This window comes from Halictus rubicundus, chromosome 13 (assembly GCF_050948215.1).
Source record: "Halictus rubicundus isolate RS-2024b chromosome 13, iyHalRubi1_principal, whole genome shotgun sequence".
NCBI classification, from domain to species: Eukaryota; Metazoa; Arthropoda; class Insecta; order Hymenoptera; family Halictidae; genus Halictus; species Halictus rubicundus.
In genome coordinates, this window is record NC_135161.1 from 8,948,713 (window position 1) to 8,965,747 (window position 17,035).

The window sequence follows — 17,035 nt, forward strand, 5'->3', positions numbered from 1 at the left end:
GGACGGACATTGCAAATATTAGTTCATTACCAAAAGTGCCGGCGGAACCGGGCAGCGCCGCGGAACCGCAGGAACGTCCGCGGTTTATTTAATGACACCCTTCCGCTGCTTTTCAATTAACCTCCCCCACCAGTCACGACTCTCCCTGAATTTTCTTCTCATACTTCGACCATCCCAGATCTAATCCAGACCTTCGGTCCCCCGTCTAGATTTCGCGTTATCTTACACAAATATCAATTTTTTAAATTTTCCTCTTGGCTCGGTCTGGCTCTATTGATTTCTTAATTGTTCTGACTCGATCTAGCTGTATGAATTTTTCAAGTGATCTTAATGCCTCTCACCTAGCTATATTAATTTTTTAAGATGTCCTCGCGAATTTATCTAGCTCTAAGATTTTTTTAAAGCGTTCCCCACGAGTTTATCTGGTTGTGTAAATTTTTAAAATTTTCTTCATCGCTCGGTGTAGCTCTATTAATTTTTTAAGTGTTCCTAATGCCTCCATCGAGCTATATTAATTTTTTAATGTTGTCCTCGCGACTTTATCTAGCTCTAAGATTTTTTTAAAGCGTTCCCCTTGAGTTTATCTAGTTGTATAAATTTTTTAAATTTTCTTCCTGGCCCGGACTAGCTCTACTAATTTTTTAAGTGATCTTAATACCTCCATCTAGCTATATTAATTTTTTAAGTTGTCCTTACGACTTTATCTAGCTGTACGATTTTTTAAAGCGTTCCCCACGAGTTTATCTAGTTTCATAAATTTTATAAATTTTCTACATGGCCCGGATTAGCTCTATTAATTTCCTAAGTATCCGTATCGCCTCCATCAAGCTATAGTAATATTTTGGAGTTCACTCGCGGCTCGATCTAGCTGTATCAATTTTTTAAATTACTCCCACGTCTCGATCTCACGGTATCGGGGCGTCTATACGGAGCAGGCGATCCGATCGACGGAAAATCGAGTCTCGCGGGAAGCTGTCGCGACCGGAAGTCCGCGAAACGAATCGCATGCCCCGCGATCGTAAATAAAAGGGCGAATCCGCGCGTAGAAGGCCAGGCTGCGTGCGAGCTGTCGTGGCGTGCGTGCACGAGGGCAGGAGAGAAGCCCCGCGACGTAATATACTGGCGTGCGCGCACCGCCGAAGGGAGACCATTTAATAACAATATATCTTGGCCCGTCGCGAAAGAGAGACTGCACGAGAACCGCGTCGAAATAAGGAGGACGCGCCGGCCCGACTGGGACCGGAGATATTTTACCATTAGAATCGGTATTTTCTCGGATTAACGCCGGCCAACGGGGACGACCTGTGTCTCGCAACCTCGCTTCCTTTCTTCCGGACTGTAGCTTCCAGCATAGAGCTCGTTCCTCAACCATAACGCTTAAATACACAACCTCAATCTCAACCTGGTAACAACTGGCCATTTTTAGGAATTTAAGGGAATTTTTTTCGTAGAATCTGTTGGGCGGATCTATTTTAAACTTGGTGGGTCTCTGGACGCGGGTTTCGGGAATATGCATGATTTTTTTCAGGTTGAAATGTACACTGGGTTCGGAGTTATAGCAATTCTCCGGTGGAGGGGTCGGAAGTGCCATTCTTGGGGGTTGATGACCGACGAGCTAGAATTTAAGGGAATTCGTGGGAACTGAGATTTGAGAGAATTATATTGCATTCCAGAGTACGTAAAAATGTTAGTGATTATTTTTCTGTTATTAAGTTAAGGGGCCAGAGAGGTACCATGATACAGACAGGTACACAAAACCCGAGATTGTTCTAAATACGGTTGCCCCACGCGAGAAAATTAAACTTGTGCTTATTGTGTTTGCATGTGTGGCTACAATCTCAGCAAAAACAAAGGAGAGACACTGAGAAATAAAAGTATGGCAGCGCCCGAGAGGGGAGGGCTCCGGTGCCAATTTCCGCGACTGATTAACGCCGCTTTCCGATCCCATTTTTCAAGCGGGTCTCAAGAAAATTGCAAAGCGGGAGAAGTAAAAAGCGCGAAGAAGGTAACGAGACAAGTTCTTTCGTCGCCGGGACAAATTGGAGGCTGGCCCGATCGCGGGAGCTCGTTAGCCGTCTCTCGATACTCCCACGCGAGGATACCTCTCGATACTCGGGCCCGCGTATTCCGGAGGAAATGACCGCCGGTGCGATGCTAACGAGACAAGAACCTAATCCGAGGAAAAAATCGAAAGCCGGTCGTCGCCGGCGACGGTGTCGGACAAGACGGTCGACAATTTCACGGTACATTAGCTGGCCGGTGGGTGGGTCCGGGGTGTCGCGGACGCCGCGACTAATTATGTTTTTAATTAATCACCGTTTCGCGGGCCAAAGTTTACCCGGTCGTGCTCGTTACCGTTTCGAACGGGGGCCCCGTTAATAACGCTGTCCGTCGATGGGACGACGCGACGTCGTCGGCGCACGCCCTTCGAGGACGACAAGATGATTTGCTCGTTATCTTCGGCCAGACGACGGATATCGAAATAATCCTGGACGGTACGAGCGGAGTAAATGACCCGGAAACCGTCACCGACGATGACTAAAAATAGTCCTGGCCAGGGCCGAGATGAAGAGTGCTCGTTAACGCCAAACGCACCGCCGCCGGTCGAGTCACTGGCCTGGGAATTTTTATTTCGCTATTATTCAAATTATAAAAATATGTTCGCGGGATATTACTGTTAAAAAATGACTGTAGAAATCCCCGGGGAATTTAGAGAAATTTATTCTTTCAATTTTCAAGTCAGGACACTGCGGATTAAAAGATTTCGATCCCGAAAGCTCCAAGCTGATTATACTAAATTTTTTAGCAACTCGTTCTCAGATTTTTCATAGTCTCTTCGTGAAGGTCGCTCTTAGTGCCCGATGCGTTTAGCGTTACCGCAGCGGTTGTTGATTGTGATCGGAGACCGGCCGCGTTTGGAGGCGCCGGCTCGGCAAAACGGTTCGATAAATAATTCGGCCAGTTAATAAAATAAATGCCGTTCCTCGCCGGTTCGTTCGTTCGAAGGCCCGACTTTACGATTCCGAAGATTTATCGCGCGCGAGGCCGCAGACAGTTAACGCGTCCTTTACCATTTCTGCCGTTTGCTCGGCCCGCCGCTGCTTTACGAGTTTCCAGTTCCTTGATCAGGACGGATTATAACGCCGAGCGCTAACTGTCCGTGAGCTTCGTTTATTCAATTCGACGGACAAAGTAGCTTTTACCGGCCATTAGACGGTGGCGCAGCCCGATTTAACTCGCGTCTGTTTCCTTTGACGTTCGGTCGCACTCTATGCAGAATCCGAAATATATTTCGAGGCAGGATTTGGAACAATAGAGCGAATCAAGCGCCTCTGACTTTAATCAATTCGCGAAGTACATCATAATCGATAGTGACGTCGTCCATTTCCTCCGGGGAAAGTCTCGATAAGGGTGGGTGGGTTACGTAAGGGTTGTTCGCAGTCGGTGCATGTATTGCTACCATTATCCGTGACATAATTTCTCGGTGAATTTTCAGTCCTCCTATTAACTTCGTTTCATACTCTGTCTCCTCCCTTAATTAATCCGAACCGCCCTCTTGAAATGTCCTTGGGAATGAAAATGTTATTTCTGAATTTTCCGCTGCATCAAATCCGAAGAAATTAAATATTGGTAGTATTATATTAGGTCGTATTATATTATTCAGCATTGAAAAGTATTTTAATGAAAAACCGCAGAAATTTTATAGTGACGGTATGATGTTTTTGCCAAAAAGGTCAGAAGAGGTTGTGGAATGAAAGGGTGATTACATATTTTATTCTTAGAGTTTCAATGGCACAAGAGTAAACGGCACGAACTTATGGGACGACCTAATAAAAAGATATGCCCTCTTTTGCTGAATAATTTTTTATCTAGAGCATAAAAAGTATAGAAAATTTGATGAAATAATATTATAAGAAAAATTTCCATGCTCGCTAGTTCTAATTCAGTCAGACTCCCAAAAGTAAATATTTTTGAATCCGTATGAAAAGTTTGGAGAATTGTTTGGATACGTAGGGGTAGAGGGATGTTTCTGTGTTTTTTGATTGATTAGCAGGAGGAAAATAAATTCGTGGGAGTAGAATGGGAGGGAGAAGAATGGGTTTCTTGAAACGGTCCAGCGATTTGATCGGACGACAGCGAGGAGCGCGACGAAACGGTTAATTCGATTCGACGATCGTTGCCGCGATAGCCGAGCGTGTTAAGCCGGCAACTATCAAGCGGCACGCTAATTGCGTTCAAACGAACTGTCAGCGGGTCGACACGCACGCGTGCTCGCAGCTCGCATCTAAGCCGCGCGTCCCGCGTGCAAATGCGCGCATTATGATTAATGCCGTCATACGCGTGTGCACGGCTCCAGGCTTCGGCTTGTCAGCGTCCCGCAACCACCGGATACGCCAATTACGCTTCCGTCCAAACGTTTATTGCCATTGACTCTCTGACGTTTCTACTCTTGTCCACTTCTCATCCCTTTCTCAACGCCAAAAACTACTCCGTCTCATTCTTCAATCCAAAACCAATTACAATTTTCCTTCTCGTTATTCATAAATCATTACGTGTAGAATATCTTCCGACCGTTCGCAAAACTCTGAGAAAAATCGACACGTCAAATCAATCATCCTCAGGTGATTAATATATTTTTTGTCGTGCTCATTACATTCTCTCAGCCTTGATTTAGCATTTTTGCGTTCGACTGAACCGACGTTATCTTATTTTGCGTTGGGAAAACGTATTTTCCGGAAAATACTTTTCCTTTAGGAAAACGTCTTCCAGAAACACTTTTCCTAAAAACTTTTCCTTCAGGAAAACTTCTTTCCCTAAAATCTTTTCCTTTAGGAAAACTTCTTTTTCTTTAGCAAAACATCTTCCTAAAGAAACCTCTCCTTTAGGAATACTTTTCTTTTCCTAAAAACATTTCCTTTAGGAAAACGTCTTTTCCTAATAAACCTTTTCCTTTAGGAAAACGTGTTTTCCTAACAAACCTTTTCCTGTACGAAAACGTCTTCCTAAAAAAACTTTTCCCTTAGGAGAACTTTTTTCCCAAAAACTTTTGCTTTAGGAAAACTTCTTTTCCCAAAAACTTTTCCATTAGAAAAACTTCTCTTGCTAACAAAACTTTTCCTTTAGGAAAACCTCTTCTCCTAACAACACTTTTTCCTTAGGAAAACTTCTTTTCCTAACAACACTTTTCCTTCAGGAAAACTTCTTTTCCTAACAACACTTTTCCTTCAGGAAAACTTCTTTTGCTAACAAAACTTTTCCTTTAGGAAAACTTCTTCTCCTAACAAAACTTTTCCTTTCGGAAAACTTCTTTTCCCAAAAACTTTTCCTTTAGGAAAACTTCATCTCCTAACAAAACTTTTCCTTTAGGAAAACTTCCTTTCCCAAAAACTTTTCCTTTAGGAAAACTGCTTTTCCATTCACCAGCATTTAAAGCAAACCAGCAAATTAAAGATCAACAGTTGAAGTTTTCCCACTTCATAAATCATCCGATAATCACCAACTTCTTTTCTCGTAGAAGAATTCTTGCTTCGGAGAACGTTTTGCGCGTCCTCGAGACAAGAAATTTTCTAGAACAAATGATCAATTAACCTCGGCAATGATTCACAGATCGATTTCGAGAATCCGCAATCCCTTATCCCGAAGATCGTCGCTCGCGTGACGGGATGATCCCTCAGGGGAATCGGGCGACCGTCTAGACGTGGATCGTTGATCGCGCGACAGAAGGATCCATCGGATAAATACGTCGATTCGTTCTACGAATCGGTCGCTCGTGCCAAACGTCCTGACCCGAAAACAGACCCTCCTAATGACCCTGTTGCGAAACGATACGGGCTCGATCACGACGATCGTCGGTTGCGCCACGATCCGGGACCCAACAAATTGATCTCGGCGCGTTTATGGTCGGCAGTATGCATTCGTTGGAATGAAGCTGCGCGATTTATCCGCCTGCAACTTCGACGATCCTCTTTTCCCTCGATCGAAAAACGTTTTCAAGGATCCTTCGATCATCACTAGATTCCGGACTTTAACGAAAATGAGTAGGTGCAATTTGAGACGGTGAAAAGATTAAAAAACTTTAAGGGTATTAATATATCATATTCGATTCATTAAAATTATTAGCGAAAAATTTCGACTTGGCTCCTGGGACTTGCAATTGACGCACAAACTTTTTTACAATAATCCGGAGTCTAATCGTTAGGTTGGATCACAACACTCAAAATGGCGGATTCTAATATTTTTAGCTTAAGAGATTGTTGAGATAGCAAAGGTGCAGTCATGAAAAATTATTCAACAATTCTTCATTTCTTTGGATATATATTTTTAAAAATAGCTAAAAATTTGATCCCTCCAAAGGGAGGGATGCATTTGCACTGCTGCAGATGTCAGTTTCATATGATCGACGGTTTTCAATTTAAAATAGATCTGACAGCAAGAAGTCAACATTTCGTGGGAACCATAAGTGAATCTCTGTGATAATTTATAAAAGTATCATTTTTGCGAAAAGCAGAGGATAATTCAGACTGTTCTAGAGTTAATAAACAAATCCCTTTGGTCGCGCCCTCGTGAGGATTTTTGCATCAAAATTGCATCCACCCCAAGACTAGACCAACCCCCGTACACCGTTAAACAGCCCTTGCAAGTGTCTCTGGGGCGGGAATCATTTTCCGAGGGCCGATCCGTCGTCGACGCAGTGCTCGAGGACCGTCGACGGTGCAGGTCGACGTCACGGGGGTGGATCGAGTACGCGCGAAGATGGATAGAGAACGACGTGGCTCGTAACGACGGGGCTCAACTTTATGAATATTATTTTCCAGCAGATGTCCCCGACGATAGAAGCTCGTCGACGTTGTCGTCGTCGTCGGTAGTAATTAATGACGTCTCCGGGGCGAGAGGGAGGAGAGAGAAAGAGCGAGAAGCTGGTTCTCGAAAGAGGAGAAGAATGGAGGGGTGGGGCGAAAGAAACTAGGGTGGTTCAGAGGGGTGGGAGAATTTCAGAGGTGAACGATAAGGAAACCGGCAGAGAGGTTAGGCGAGGGGTGGGGGGGAAGGTATAGCAAAACCGACGCGGCCGGATAGCGAGCGACAATGCGCCGCGAATTATCCCGGAATGACGGGGTAGTTTTAAAGCCAGGAAGCCGACATTAGCGCATTGATAGCGGGCCCGCGCGGACTGCCATCGGCCCGACCATTAATATTACTTAGTTTACGGCCGGCGAGGGTGGTCGGATCCGTCGCTTCGCCGGTTTCCGTGTTTCGGATCCGTTCCACGAAAACCTACCCCTATATTCACTGACATTTTTCGGGGGGGTTGGAGAGGAACAGCTATACTTGCCGGGGAAATTGAAAAACCCAACTTCTTGTCCAGGGGGATAATCAACTTGGGCTTCGGGACTGTGTAATTAAAACTGATGTTCACAGACGAATTAACAAGCGACAGGTTTGCTCGAGTAGCTAGACTGAACAGCGAGAAATAAATGGGAACGTTCGTTTTTGCTAATTGGAAGATTCTTTTTGACTTTGTGGTAAAAATTGTTAATATGTTTGGTTGCACTTCACACAGACTTTTTGGGGTCGTAAATGCCGAAAAGCCTGTAGTCAACTTATGGTGACAAGGCTGGTTTGACGTATAGTTTTACTTGAGTTGGTAGCTTTATGTCTTGGTGGAGATAATAGGCAGTGTTAATGTAGTATGAAGTGAGTTTCATATTTTCTGCAATATTTCTAAAATTGTCTATAACTAAAAATGTTCATAGATTTATCTTAGGGATGCAGAGAATGATTCAGAAATGATACAAACAGGATCATCAGAAAAATTAGCTGACCCCATTTGTCCCTTGCCTTCCAGCAATTAACTAAATTTAAAAGATTTCGTCAATTGACCAACACAATGAAGAGTAACCAACGAAGATTGACTTGATCGAACAATGTATTTTCTGAAAACCTCATAGTAATTATGGACCCTAATAATTAAACTGCGGGCGTTGTGCATGCTTGATCAAAATGATGATACTCGAGCAATTAAAGAATTATTAAAAATAGAATGACAATTTTATCCGGCTCGTGCTTGTTGAAATGAAGAAAATTTTTATTTTGCACGAAGACCCGCAGTGTGAACAAGTGAACATAGTAGAAACAAGTAAATCGTTTTAAATTGTTGAGACATGTATTTACAAAGGGATTAGGGGATCCCGTTTCTTGAATGAGAATTGGATTCGGAAAAACGAGGAAACAGATTTTTTCGCGAGGCAAGCGCGGCAAGGGGTAAGTTTCCGGCTTATGAGATTTAATGGATGGTATCGTCGGAAAGACAAACGAGCGGAATAACTTCTCCGACTCTGGATTTCGGTTTCGCTGGTGGCGGATCAACGGCGACAAATCATCGGGATTAGAAACGGACAGAGAGATCTGTGCCGGGGTGGTGGAGGCCTCGCAGACACAGATAGAGAGAGAGAGAGAGAGAGAGAGGGAGAGAAAGAGTGGAAGAACGAGTCGAAAGAGAGCGAATAACCAACTGTAGGAGGAGGTGGAAGAGGAGGGGGAGGGTTTGCAAGCCTCCGCGAGCTTGTAGAATCAAAAGGACAAACAATTAATAACCCCGGGCGGCGACGATTAATCAGAATTTAACTCGCAGTTAAATACTCGCTCGACGCCGACTCTCGTGGCCCGAGGGGGTGGCGTCGGGGGTGGTTCGGGGGAGGTAGGGGCGAGGGTGCACGCAGGATAAACAAAGGTTTACATCAGTGTCAGTCGCAACAAGTCCGAATTCGTCTAGGGTTCTCGGCATGAATATTCACGGTGCTCGCTCGTCCGTCCCTTCCAGCATCCACCCCCTTCGAACCCCTCATTTCATCTGTCTTTCTCTCTCTCTCTCTCTCTCTCTGATCGAGAGGGGTTTGTGTATCGGTGTGCACGCGGGTCCGCGACCATTTGCCACCCCCTGCGATATCCATCGAACGGCTACCAGTCAAAGGCTGAAATCACAATACGCGTTTGTCCGGTTGACGAAGTCGACTCGGGAACCGGCGGCGAGAGAGCCGCTAAAGCAAATAGAACGAGACGGACAGCGGCGGTGGACCCAGAAGGGTGGACACCCACGCGGCTCTGGGGGAGGGAAGAGGGAAACCAGGGGGGAAGGGGTTGGTTGGAGGAGCGGGCAATGGTCATTGCCTTTGAATTGGAAATTACGTTTCGGACGGTCAAGTGTCGATTTTCACCCTCGCGCGAGCGCGGATCCACCACGGGGGTTCGCACCTTTCTCTGACGCTGCCTCGATTCACTTCGAACTACAACCCCCTCCGCACACCCCCTGACACCCCCTAAGAGAGATAGACGCGGATAATGAAGAGGGAGACTGGATACAGTCTCTGGGAACCGGGCTGACTGTTTTACATCGAGGGCTTTAAGGGATGCAAAAAGGGTAAAAGGGTTCAAAGATCTGGAACTGAATGAGAAATTCGTTGGAAGACTTGAATCGTTGGAGACTATCGTAGGAATATAGAGGAAGGAGCACAGGAAGATTCGGACCATGATTCAGGAAGAGCGTCGCTCCACAGGTAACTAATCAAATGCTCTAAAATAAATAAAAGAGAAATGCAGGATAAGCAGCAGCAATTCTAAATATTTTTCAGAATGGAATAAGAATTAGGTTCGGAGCAAGTATTCCACAAGATGAAAAGTGTGATAGATACATAGAAAATAAAATAGGAATTTTGGAGTGAGTGTCAACCAGCAGGTAGCTAAGTCAGCAGCATCTAATACTTCTAAAGAGGCATTAAAATAAATATATGAAAGCAGGGGTAGAAAAATTGACAAGATTTTCTTCCAGAGAGCAAGAGCAAGATCTAGAGCAAGCAGCCCATAATACGAAAAGTGTGACAAACGCATAGAAAATAAAATAAAAATTTTGAAATGAGTGCTAATCCATAGGTGACTCTTCTAGTATTCCTGAAGAGGCATTAAAATAAAAATATAAAAGCAGGGGTAGAGAAATTGACTAGATTTTTTCCTACAGAGCAAGCAGCCCACAAAATAAAAAGGGAATTAAAACCCTGGGAAATGTAAACAAAATTTGGTAAAGACCCTCTATGACCCAGAAATAAAAATTAAACCGAACTGGGCCAGTAGAATAAGCAGAAACAGGAAGAATTAGAGAAATTGGAGAAGCTGAAGAAATCGATGACTGGAGAAGTTCTTTCACTCCATTTTCAGGCACTTCAAAAGGGTGACAGCTACTGCTATAGTCCTGGTAAAGATCATTCGAGGCGGTAGAAGTTGGTCTCCCGATTCAGCGGAGGTCCGCGAAGCGAAAGAGCGGCTTTCACGGAATAAAGCTCCCCGTCGTCGAAAAGGAGTTCGGGCAGTGTTCGTGTCGCGGGGGTGGAAAACAGTTGCCGGGGGTCGGTGTATAGCTACGGCGGTGGCGGTGGTGGGTGCGCGCGGGACCATTTCCCAGCCAGTCGAATGATTTAATCCCCGAATGATGGACGGGCACGTCGCGACGATGATCTGCGTGCCGTGAAGTGACAAGTGGTTAGGATCACGGTTGAAACCTCGGTGCGGCGAATGACGGGGGTGGCTCGAGGGGGGGGGGGTGGGTTCTCTCTCGTCGGTGGTCGACGTCGGTGTCGTATCGGTGACGGGACACCCGGGGGCTGCTCGGCGTGGCGGATGGATTTGAGGGGGTGGTGCGTGGCTCGCACCGTACAAATCACGCGGGCATTACGGCGTCAAGCGCCGGACTCAACGTGTCGCGCGACCGGAAACTCGATGCTGGACGGTAATGCTGATTTATCGGAAGCGCGAGCGACGCCCGCGGCTGCCGCAACCGCTCCCGCTTGATATTTTTGCGATCACGCGGGCCCTGCGACATCTAGCCCTCGATAAAACCCTAGACTCTTCGTGAACTCTGACCGCGAGAGACTCGTCGATCTCTTGCTGGCTCTGTTGGTTATACCCAAGGCCAAGGCCGGGGCGTCTTAGAAGTCTTGGTGAACTTTGACAATTTTTTGGGAGGTGGAAAAATTTTTTTTGAAAAATTTTTAGGTGCGTTTTGAAGTGTGGACTTCCGTCTATACATCCTGTAAGTTTCATTGAGGTACTTGCAAAATTACAGACGTGGCACAGAATTCAATGGAGCGAGTTTACTTAAAGAGAATGGAGTCTAGGACAGGATGGATGAACTTTGACAATTTTTTGCGAGGTGAAAAAATTTTTGTTGGGAAAATTGTTATATACGTTTTGAAGTGTGGACTTTCGTCTATACATCCTGTAAGTTTCATTGAGGTACTTGCAAAATTACAGACGTGGCACAGAATTCAATGGAGCGAGTTTACTTAAAGAGAATGGAGTCTAGGACAGGATGGATGAACTTTGACAATTTTTTGAGAGGTGAACAAATTTTTGTTGGGAAAATTGTTATATAGGTTTTGAAGTGTGGACTTTCGTCTATACACCCTGTAAGTTTCATTGAGGTACTTACAAAATTACAGACGTGGCACAGAATTCAATGGAGCGAGTTTACTTAAAGAGAATGGAGTCTAGGACAGGATGGATGAACTTTGACAATTTTTTGCGAGGTGAAAAAATTTTTGTTGGGAAAATTGTTATATAGGTTTTGAAGTGTGGACTTCCGTCTATACACCCTGTAAGTTTCATTGAGGTACTTGCAAAATTACAGACGTGGCACAGAATTCATTGGAGCGAGTTTACTGAAGAAGAAGGGAACCTAGGACAGGAAGGATGAACTTTGACAATTTTTGGAGAGGTGACAAAATTTTTGTTGGGAAAATTGTTATATACGTTTTGAAGTGTGGACTTTCGTCTATACATCCTGTAAGTTTCATTGAGGTACTTGCAAAATTACAGACGTGGCACAGAATTCAATGGAGCGAGTTTACTTAAAGAGAATGGAGTCTAGGACAGGATGGATGAACTTTGACAATTTTTTGAGAGATGAACAAATTTTTGTTGGGAAAATTGTTATATAGGTTTTGAAGTGTGGACTTTCGTCTATACACCCTGTAAGTTTCATTGAGGTACTTACAAAATTACAGACGTGGCACAGAATTCAATGGAGCGAGTTTACTTAAAGAGAATGGAGTCTAGGACAAGATGGATGAACTTTGACAATTTTTTGAGAGGTGAACAAATTTTTGTTGGGAAAATTGTTATATACACTTTGAAGTGTGGACTTTCGTCTATACACCGTGTAAGTTTCATTGAGGTACTTGCAAAATTACAGACGTGGCACACAATTCAATGGGGCGAGTTTACTGAAGAAGAAGGGTGCCTAGGACAGGAAGGATGAACTTTAACAATTTTTTGGCAGGTGAAAACATTTTTTATCGAAAAATTGTTAGATACGTTTCCAAGTAGGTACTTTCATCTATATATCCTGTAAGTTTCATTGACCTATTTGTTCAACTCTAGCCTGCACCCTTACTTCAATCTTAGGTTCCTGTCTTGGACTCTAGCTGGATCCTAGCTACGCCAGCTACCCCAGTTCTAGATCCCTAACTGCAACTCTTATTTCGTTATTAGACCTCTGTTTTAGGTCCCTAGCTGCAACCTGAGCCCATTTTCAGGCCTCAATCTCAGCCAGACCCGAATCTGCGCTGGTTATCCTAGTTCCAGACCCCTGTTAAACGTTCCCACATCCCCTACGGATTTAGGTACGAATGATGTTTCCTACCTTTCGAGATGTTTCACGATATCTTCGTAGGCAGCTCGGCAGTTTTCCCAAACCGTCCCGGACCTGTGGATCACAAAAAAAAGCGACACTTGAGACAGACGACGGGTGAAACGCGAACAGGATCCGAAGCTCGGAGTCCTTCAGCAGAAAGAAGAACCGTCGGTGGGAGGATGGTAACAGAGGGGGTGACACGAATCAAGGGGAGAAGACCATGGGAACGGTACCGGGGGGACATCGGGGTTGATAAGCGAATCGGTTAATTATAAGCCCTGCCACGGGATATCCTCGGAGGAAAGTGGATCCGCGGAGTTGATTAAGAGTCCTCCTCGTTCCGTCTCGTCTTTCGTTTGTCCTTTGACTCGATCGTCGTGCCTGGCCCCGACTCTCGAAACGAAGACGATGGACGCTTTGAAGTCTCCCGGGCTGATTAAAAAAGACGTCGTCGCTAGGCCCGGCTAATTTACTCTCGACGCAGGATATCGACCGCCAGAAAAAGAAATAATCGAGATGGGAGCGAGGCGAACTAATCGGCGGAGTAACGCGCGCGTCGCAGAACGTCCCGATGTCCAACGGTCCCGGAAAGTGGCCGTTCGATCGAAAGCGATGGACCCGTTATTAAACAGCCATTCGATACGGAATAGAGAGCAAACAGGTTGTATAAAATTACAACCCTGTGTCTCGACCGGGAGGGTAGTTACGGGGTGAAATGCAAAAATCACTTTTCGGTCTATTTCCCCGGGTTAGTCGTGTGCGAAAATTCTGAAAAAAATCGGACAGATGTCCAACACCCAGATACACATACTGCAATTAATTCAGATTTTTAAGTTGAAAATCCCCGTCGTAAGAATTCCAAAATCAGAGGAAAATCAGAAAATGCTGGTTTCCTATGGAAGTTTAGAAACGACGTCGTTTATATTTTTACAGTACCAGTGTATAGGTGTGGGTATGGTTCACGAATTTTTACAGAATTTTTGGTGAGGTGCTTCGTGGTAAAAAAAAATAGAAATCGCGTTTTTCTAACTAGAGGAAGATGGACGTCGCAGGACGTTTGGACGTCGAACGATCTGGGAAAGTGGACGTTCGATAGGAAGTAGGGCCAACGATGGACTCTAGGACCTGCTAGGTGGCTAGAGGGTTGCGGGGGCGAGGCTCGAGGCTGAATTAGAGGGTGGCGATAGGGCAACGGTGGTGACGGCGGTGCGCCAGGATGGGGTTGCGTTGAATTAATCATATTCCGGTGTTTGTCGTGCCGCCCCCAGACGTAATCCGTCTTACCTCCCGGTCTCTCTGTCTTTCTCTCTCTCTCTCTCTCTCTCTCTCTCTCTTGCTCTCTCGCTCTAGCTCTCCTCCACGATAGATTTGCATTTTAATTAAAAGCAAAGCGCTGAAATCATAATGCGAAACGTGCGGCGCCGCCTTCGTCGCGTCGTTCCGCACATAGCACGCGTTCTGCCTTGGAAGGACACGGTCTGCCCGCTCCGGGAACCTGTCCGATGATGTCCTGAGGAATCGGGAACGTGTCCCAGGCCTTTCTGAGAGTCCCGGAATTTTTTCAGAATTTTTGAACGGGGTAGGGTCTGCGTTTCTGTCGGTTGTTTGCGGGGAAGAATGCGAGTAGGTAAAAATCGAGGCAAAATCGGGAGGAACGGAGAGGAGAGGTCCGACGCGGGGCTAATGGCGACTGGGTGGAGGCTAATTGCAGCAGGCGGATGTAATCGAAAATTAAGGCGAGCGTCTGTATCCTCGGAAGCCCCCGGTGGCTGAGGCCGAGGTCTTAGAGAAGAGGGTCCCGCCGCTAACGGCATCTATTAGAAACGCGTTAACAAATGCCGGGATTAGCCCCGCAGTTTACCCTCTCCAGAGGAACAGGGTCCTCCTTCGACGATGCGAGCTGCACCCTGACACCGCACGCTCCCCCTCCCCACCCCCGCACACAACCTCCTCGATCGACTCCGAAACGCGTAATCCGCGATATACGTCTCGGCACCGCCGGGATTTACTCGTTCGGTTTACCGAAACGGACAGAACCCCTCCGACGGGAGTCTGGGGAATCAGAAACGGTGTTCGGGTCTATTTACCCACTTTCAAGACGTCTCAATACGTTAAACAATACCTTTGCAGTGGTTTTGAAACGTTAATGATGCACCGGTCCTGTCTCGTGGCGTCGTCTGTTGCGTGAGACGAGTGGGATGAACTTTGGCAATTTTTTGGGAGGTGGAAAAATTTTTTAGGGAAAAATTGTTATATACATTTCAAAGAGGGTACTTTCGTCTATGTACCCTGTAAGTTTCATTAACCTAGTCATGAAATTACGGACGTGAGATTAAATCCATTAGGGCAAGTTTACTAAGCTAGCTTGTTGAACGTATTTTCTACAGGAAGGGTGAACTTTGACAATTTTTTGGAGAGCGGAAAAATTTTTCATCGAAAAATTGTTATATACGTTTCAAAGAGGGCACTTTCAGCTATATATCATGTAAGTTTCATTGACGTATACATGAAATTACGGACGTGACATTAAATCCATTAGAGCAAGTTTACTAAGCTAGCTTGTTGGCCGCATTTTCTACAGGAAGGGTGAACTTTGACAATTTTTTGGAGAGCGGACATATGTTTGATCGAGAAATTGTTATATACGTTTCAAAGAGGGTACTTTCATCTATATATCATGTAAGTTTCATTGACGTATACATGAAATTACGGACGTGACATTAAATCCATTAGAGCAAGTTTACTAAGCCAGCTTGTTGACCGCATTTTCTACAGGAAGGGTGAATTTTGACAATTTTTTGGAGAGCGGACATATGTTTTATCGAAAAATTGTTATATACGTTTCAAAGAGGGTACTTTCATGTATATATCATGTAAGTTTCATTGACGTATACATGACATTACGGACGAGACATTAAATCCATTAGGGCAAGTTTACTAAGCTAGCTTGTTGACCGCATTTTCTACAGGAAGGGTGAACTTTGACAATTTTTTGGAGAGCGGAAAAATTTTTCATCGAAAAATTGTTATATACGTTTCAAAGAGGGCACTTTCAGCTATATATCATGTAAGTTTCATTGACGTATACATGAAATTACGGACGTGACATTAAATCCATTAGAGCAAGTTTACTAAGCTAGCTTGTTGACCGCATTTTCTACAGGAAGGGTGAACTTTGACAATTTTTTGAAGAGCGGAAAAATTTTTCATCGAAAAATTGTTATATACGTTTTGAAGTGTGTACTTTCGTCTATGTACCTTGCAAATTTCATTGAGGTATCTGTAAAATTGCGGGCGTGACAGTGAATCAATCGGGTCAAGTGTACCATTGTAAGCTCTAACTAAATTATTTATAAAAAATGAACCATGGCACTTAAAAAATTAATATTAATACTGAAGATAGAACGTACTATGGGTGTCTACTATGGCAAATTTTAGCCACGTAGGTCCACCAGATTCCGAAAAATAAATCATGTTTCGATACTTGAACACTGATTTGATTCCTGACGAAGAGGGTAGCTGTTGCAGGGTAGAACACCGTTAACTATCCGAATGCTGGGCGGAGGTTTTGCAGGAAGATGGTCGAGAGATGTCTCTGTGGAAGGAAGATCTTGGAAAAATCTCTGGTTTTGACCTACCTAGTCCGCGGGGTCGTTGTGGGGCGAGAAGGAAGATCGGCGACGACGGGATCGCGTGGCAAACACGCGGAAGAAGGGTGCCTCGGTTGAGGTCGTTCGGGTAAGGTAACTCGAGCCGAGTAAACGACCTAGAAGGAACGCGCGAGGCACCCGAGGAAACGGACTCCGGAGCCGGGCCATCGTCGCGTCGACTCCGATGGAAGGCAACGACGAGAGAGGGAAAGAAAAGATCAAGCAGTGTCGAGACCCCTTGGATTTCCACGGCTTCGCCGTCTCTTCCAATCCTCTTAAACTTGTATTCTTTTGGCCTCGCCGGCCCTTCGTTACGACCTACCCCGCTACAGGACGAGTCCGCGCGCGCGGAAGAGCTTGGAGAAACGAGCAAATCCAATTTCCGAATCGCAGCCCGGCCCGAAACGATCCCGCGAGCCCTCCGCCTTAGCTCTCTATTTTTCCTCGCTATCGCCTTCAATCGACGAATCGACGGGCCTTCTAATCTGACGGCGAGGCTTCTACCTGTTAACTTTTCCCTCGACACCCTAAACGAATCCCTGACTAGAGGACTATCTTTCGCGCTGCTGGTTCAATCCTCGTGTGCTAGGCAGAATTTCGGGATTGACAGATGCTAGGGAATTTATAGTTGGTACTTCAGCACTACAGCTTTGTTATAACAAAACTTCGTCTGTGCAGAGTTCATATCATTTTTATTGGGATG

The 17,035-nt window shown here is 45.2% G+C and overlaps 1 protein-coding gene across 3 annotated transcripts in view; it reads right to left on the reverse strand.

Moving 5' to 3' along the window:
• The window catches only part of Dac (dachshund family transcription factor), a 299,290-nt gene that overhangs the window by 126,820 nt on the left and 155,435 nt on the right, over positions 1 to 17,035 (reverse strand). For 2 of the 3 annotated variants that reach the window (XM_076799304.1, XM_076799305.1), the window contains exon 4: positions 12,692 to 12,754. The exons of the other annotated variant lie outside the window; for it this stretch is intronic. In XM_076799304.1, the coding sequence (XP_076655419.1) occupies positions 12,692 to 12,754 (63 nt within the window). The remainder of the gene's footprint in view (positions 1 to 12,691; positions 12,755 to 17,035) is intronic. 3 annotated transcript variants of the gene reach the window in all.